The sequence below is a fragment of the Aotus nancymaae genome, unplaced genomic scaffold (genome assembly GCF_030222135.1).
Source record: "Aotus nancymaae isolate 86718 unplaced genomic scaffold, 86718_ANA_hifiasm-v0.15.2.pri h1tg000015l_1, whole genome shotgun sequence".
NCBI classification, from domain to species: Eukaryota; Metazoa; Chordata; class Mammalia; order Primates; family Aotidae; genus Aotus; species Aotus nancymaae.
The window spans coordinates 1472511-1478625 of record NW_026988427.1 but is presented as its reverse complement, the minus strand read 5'-3'; the positions used below and the strand labels follow the sequence as shown (position 1 = coordinate 1478625).

The window sequence follows — 6115 nt, the reverse complement described above, 5'->3', positions numbered from 1 at the left end:
GGTGCTTCCAGAGCCGTGCTTCCCATGGGCTCCTGGCGCTGCTACCAGGAACTCCCCGCAGGGCCACAGGCAAGAGTTGGCAGGGTCTTTGTGTTGTCAGAGCCCTAAACACTTTCTCCTTTCTGCGTGTGCCCGTTAAATTCTGGGCGGAAGAAGTCTGGAGACTTGAGGTTGTGGGCCTTGGTTCTAAACGGCTGGCTGCCTTCCTGGTTGGCTTGGGCTCTCCCTGGGCCCCTTCACTCCTCATTCCTGGCTCAGGCCCTTGCACATTGCAGACCTGCCTGGGGGAAGAAGGAGGGGCTGAAGAGCAGGCGGTGAGGTGATCAAGGGAGAGGGTGGGGTTTCAGGGTCTGTTTGGGCAAATTTGGTGACGGAGGGATCTAGTGGGATAAAAAATCCTAGTCTGGGCTTCAGGTACTTGCATTTTAATTCTGACTCTGACCTCATTGTCCTGGTGACGTTTGCGGAGTGCCTTCCCCTCCAAGCTGTAGGCTGCCTTTCTCTGCAACAAGGGGCAGGCCTATCTTGAGTTTTCTAACAGGCTGACAGTCTGACACCATGTCCCATCCTTTTACTTCCCTAGGCCACGTGGAACCTGCCAGAAGTCTCCCTGCAGAACGGGACTCCCAGGGAAAGGGTCTGAGGGCTTCTCAGGCAGCCTTGCTGCTTTTATTCTTGGTTGTCATGATTTACTGTCCTGTGGTATGTCCTGGGCTCCCCATCGCTCGGTGCCGTGGAGAAGCACTTCAGCCACGGCAGCAATGGATCTGCTTGAGTCCTGGCTGTGACTATTCTATCAAGCTACGAATCTCCCCAGGCCTCAGTTTTCTCACCTATTCAATGAAGATAATGGTATTGATTGCACTGGATTATTTTGAGGATTAAATACAATAAAGCATGTGAAGTCCTAATGCAGTGCCTGGCACGTGGTAAACCCATGAAGAATGCTCTTATCATCATCATCATCATCATCATCATCATCATGTCATCATCATTGTTGTTATTTACCAACTCCCCTCTGTCACTCCAAGGAAAGAGAGGCCCCAGGGTCTGAGTAGGCAGCAATCCAAGTGGTCAGCTATTCCTGGTTTAAGCCCTCTCTATGCACACCCTAAGACAAAACTCCTATCAAAAAATCCAGCTTCAGCACACAAGTCCTGCAGCATGCATTGTCAGGGACCCCAGGAGATCACCGGTGTACACACTACGGGCTGCTGTAAGGATAAAAAAGGTCCCATCTACACGGCACTTGGTGCAGGGCCTGCCCACAGCCCTCAGTGAATCGTAGCCCATAGTACTGTTGTTACTGCCTCTAGCATCGATCACATCTGAGACTACGCAGATGTATGATGAGGTGCAGGGTCAGACAAACCTAGGTGTGGACTGCATGTGGACTTCACGCAAATCTCTCAACCACTGTGACCCTCAGTTTTCTCATCTGTATAATGAGACTGGTACCACCCTCATCACAGGGTTGTTAGGATGAAATGATCATAGCACAGTTAGGAGGTTTGCATGAGCTGTAAAGACTGGGCTACGCCAAGTCTATATTGTGTGTTCAGCACCAGGGCATTCCTTCCGTGTCCCCACACCTCCTTCCCAGACTCCCCTCTTTTCCTTGGGGGGCTTTTGTCTGGGCTCCATGCCAGTGAAGAGGTGAAAAGAGTCTTGATATGCACTCTTTCTCTGCCTCCTGTCCCAAATGCCTTCAGCTCTAGACTGCAGCTGGCCCCTGTTGAACACACCAGGCAGCCGGGAGACAGGAAATCTCATAAAGAAGGCCCACACACTTCGGCACCACATGTTTTTTTTTTAATTAAAAAGAAAATAAGAAAACAAACAACACTTCCCAGGGTATGCTGTGATGAAACATCACCAGCATATAAAGTACTCACAAAAACAAGAAGGAGAAATCCCAGGAGATCAGGCAGGGACCCCCTGTGAGGGTGGGCCCATGGCCCCTCCCTTGAGGCCATTGTTTCTTCAGTCAAACATCCACCTCCCCTGGGCTAGAAAAAAGGAAGCGCTTATCCAGCCTTGTTTCTCTTGGAAGACTCAGCCATCTCCAGCTCACTGGTCCATGACGTGCACACAGGAAACTGGGCTTTACAAGATTTTACAGATGGGCAGTGCTGGGGTGGGAGGATTTAGGGGTACACACCACCCCTCTCACTAACTGCTGGATCTGCTCAAGGTTTCCGGGGGTGCTGGGAAGCAATGGTGTCTCTCCACGGGGATGCATTATACATACATGTTGGGTGCATTATTCTGCGGGGCCACTAGGGCTGAGTTTTCTGGGCTAAGGCTAATGGTGACTTCCTTCCTTGCGTGGTAGCAAAAGGAGTGTCTGCAGGTTTAGCTCGGGCAAGTAGAATAAGGTCTTAGGTCAGGACAAGATGTGACTGGGCTGGCACTAAATTTTGGTGGACAGAAGGCAGTGGAGAGATTTTGCTATATTTGCCATAGCAAGCTTTTCACACTGACCTTTCTTGGCTACTCAACCAATTCTCCATCGTGGCCTCCAGTCTCCGAGGATCACATAGATTTGGATCTGACTCTTAGCTCTGCCATTTACTAGTTTATATAACCCTGGAAATGTTACTTAACCCCCTTGAGCCTCAGTTTCCTCATCTGTTAAGTGGGGAGGTTCGTGAACCTTATGTGGTGAGTGTAAATAGTAAAGTGTGGCCAATACAGAGCCTAGTACAGCACCCGGCATGTAGGAAGTGCTCAATACCTGGCCACTGTTACTGCTGTTCTCCAGGCACCAGTATTTCCATTGCAAAGTTGGTGAGTTTGTGTGTGGACCTATTGTGATAAACAGAAGTCTTCACCAGTGTTCTAGAAAGAGGGTGGGTTCCTCAGAGGCTCCTGCTTATGTCTGGGCAGTTCCACAGTCATGGACCACCATGGGGCTGGCATGGAGGACTTCCACTGCTTTTCTCTCTGGCTCAGGAGCTGTTCTGTACCTAGACCTCGCTGCCCTCCCTGGGGTAGAGGACGCCATTGGTGTTGACGCTGTTGTAGAAATGAGGGCTGAACTGGCTGAGCACAGGTCCACTGTAGCTGAGTGTGTTGGTGGGCATGGGGTTGGCCCAGTCGCCCCCACCGCCGTGGCTGCTGAGGTTGGTGAGCGGGGAGAAGGAGTTGAAGCTCAGCGAGTTCTGCCCCGTCTTGTCACTGGGCTCAGGATTCAGTCCTGGTGTGGCCAAGGGGCGGCTGGTGGGGCTCCCCCCGTTCACATAGGCTGTCATAGAGGAAAGGAAGCTGTTGAGGCAAGGGGTACCCGATGGGGGAGGGGAAGGCCGCTTCTCCGGGGAGCTGGTGGTGCCCCCTGGTGAGGCTCCATCCAAGATGTCCTGAGGCTCCGTGGTCTTGGGGCTGCCCACCAGGAGACTGCTCTCTGTCTTCTCTAAGGCCAAGGAGCCTGTGCTGGAGGAAACATCCGATTTTCTCTTCCTTTTCCTGCGGAAATTTCCATTGTCAAACATCTTCTCACAGTTAGGGTCCAGGGTCCAGTAATTCCCTTTGCCTGTTACAAAAGTGAAAGGGGGTAAGCAGAGAGGTGGACAAAATGCTTTGCTTCTGTCCCTCCTCATTGTCATAAACTAAAAACCACGGTGACAGACGCAGGAAGACAGAAAGCCAAAGGCAGGTACTGAGGAATGGAGGAATTCCATCAAGTGATGGACCATACCACATCCATCTTTATTTAAGCAGCCCATGAAGGGGCCCTCTGGGACTGCAGCCGAGAGACACAGGCATCAAGGAGTTTGCAGTGTAGGTCTCTTTAAGAAGGATGAATTACTGGGGGCAAGGATGCTGGGGGGCTGGGGATGGAGGGCTTTCAATGCTGATGCAAAAGAAGACTCAGGAAAAACTCTGGGACTCCCTTATAGCCCTAGGCTTGGAGTCCTGGCCTTGCTCCTCACTGACTGAGGGGCTTTGGGAGAAACTCAGTTTCCTAGTCTGAAAAGTGGGCCCATTGCCCGTGTCTTCCTCAGGCCCACTGAGAAATGATGGACACTGGGTGTGGAAAGGGGCTTTGCAGCCGGGAGGTACCATCCCAAGGGATTGCCTGAAGTCTTCCTGCTACCGTCTCTCAGCCTGAGGGTGACAGCAGTCCTTGGACAGGACACTTGCCCTCTTCTGGGGACAAACAGGCCTGGCGCTTGCTAAATTCAAATGGGGCAGATTTGGGGTTCTTCTGAGCTATACCTTGGCTTTCTGTCGTGGAACAAGAATGGGCTTTAATTCTGGGAAATTTATGCATGAGTATTTAATACATGCCTCTCTGCAGGTCTCTGAGTTTTAGAAATGCATCATTGAAAAGGAAAAGCTCACAATTTCTGGTGTTAGAGAAAACTGAGTTCAAATTCAAGCTCCATCACTATCACTTCATTCTGTGTCACCTCTGAGTGTTATCTTCCTAATCTGTAGAATGGGTTTAATAAGAGTTACCCTGCAGGATGTCATGGGCTTAAAGGAGATGGTGTAAGTAGAAATAGGGCAGGCAGCAAGATGGGCCATTAGTGGCTGTTTAACCCAGGTCAGATCCTCTTCCCAGTGGTCTTGGGATGCCCTCCAGCTTTGCTTGGTCCAATTATACATTCACCAAAGACTTTCTATGTACTGGGTGCTGGAGATGCAGATGAATTGTAATTACTGCAGGTGATTAAGCGCTTGATAACACCAAGGACCTTTCGTACATTATCGCATCATCTCCACTGTAGCCTACAAAGCAGACCCTGTCACTATCCCTGGTTTTCAGATGAGAAAACTGAGGCTCTGAGGTCTAACCTGCCAGAGGTCACTGACTGGTCAGCCGCACAACCAGGATTGAAAGACAAATCTTCCCCCGGGCCCACGTCTCTTCCACTGCTGAGCTCCCCTCTGCCCTGTCTGGTAGCATCCCCTAATCTTGGGGGACACAGCCTTAGTCAGAACTTTCTAGAATAGAGTCTTGGGGAGGAAGGAAGTGAGCCTTCCTTGGGGACACCCCCCACACTCAAAGCCTCCTTACCCGGGTCGTCCTCGTCCCGGGGCACCTTCTTGAAGCAATCGTTGAGTGACAGGTTGTGGCGGATGGAGTTCTGCCAGCCGGCTTTGCTCTTGTTGTAGAAGGGGAAGTTGTCGGCCACGTACTGGTAGATCTGGCTGAGGGTGAGGCGTTTGTCGGGTGCCCCGTGGATGGCCATGGCAATGAGAGCCGAATAGGAGTAGGGGGGCCGCACTAGCTTCATCAGCTCCTCCTGAGAGGGGATGGGCAGCCAGCCCAGTTCACTCCCCCCAAGCCCTGACACACTGGGCAGCAGTGGCCTCTGCATGCCGTAGGCCTGGGGCAGGAAGGGGCTGGTGTTCGGGCCGGGCAGGTAGGGCGGCGGGGTCATGGTGGGCCCGTTGAACCAGAGGTACGGGTTGGGGGTGGCCCCATACTCGCTGCCCCCCTCAAAGGATGGCCTCTGAGGGCTGGGCACGCCCTGTGGGTGGAAGAAGTTCTCATAGTAGAGGTTCATCTCAGGGGGCTCCTGGCCGATGCTGGGGAACTGGGGGCTGCAGCGGGGTGGGGAGGGCACCGGCAGGTCGAAAGAACTCATGCTGGGGCTGGGCTGGCCAGAGCCACCTGCCTGGCACCTGCACCCTGGAGCTGCCCCTGACAGGTGCTCAGCAGGCTCTGGCCTCCCACATATACCCAGAGGGCTTGGCCAGGCAGCCCCACCCAGGGGCGGCCACCTGCCTGTGGATCCCAGCCCAGGGCCCGCCCTCCCTCAGCCTCCAGCCCACGGGGAGGGGACTTTCCCGCCCGTGCCTCAGGCACCCACTAATGACATGCTAGACGGCTTACCAGAGCTGACATGCAGCGCAGCAAGGACGCCCCTCTATCCTCCTCCCGGCTCTCTCTCCTGTCTTTCTCTTCATCCTCATGAGTCCCCTCTTTTTCTCCTTTATTCTGTCTTGCTGCGTCTCATTTTTTTTCTGTTTTTCTCCTTTCCTCACGTTTCTACTCCTCACCTTCCTTCTCTCTCTCCTTCTCTCCTCTCTGCGTCTCATTCTTTATTTCTTTCCTTCTTATTTTCTTTCCTCCCTTCTACTCCGAACTGTGTTTCTTTTCTAT

At 52.7% G+C, this 6115-nt stretch overlaps 1 protein-coding gene across 1 annotated transcript; it reads right to left on the bottom strand.

Moving 5' to 3' along the window:
• Positions 1-1790: 1790 nt before the first annotated feature.
• FOXI1 (forkhead box I1) lies at positions 1791-5597 on the bottom strand. The gene is made up of 2 exons (XM_012461024.2): positions 5024-5597; positions 1791-3532 (listed from the first exon to the last, which is right to left on the bottom strand). Exons 1-2 carry the CDS (start codon positions 5595-5597, stop codon positions 2970-2972), a joined length of 1137 nt encoding a protein of 378 aa, XP_012316447.1. The 3' UTR covers positions 1791-2969.
• Between the last annotated feature and the right edge of the window lie 518 nt (positions 5598-6115).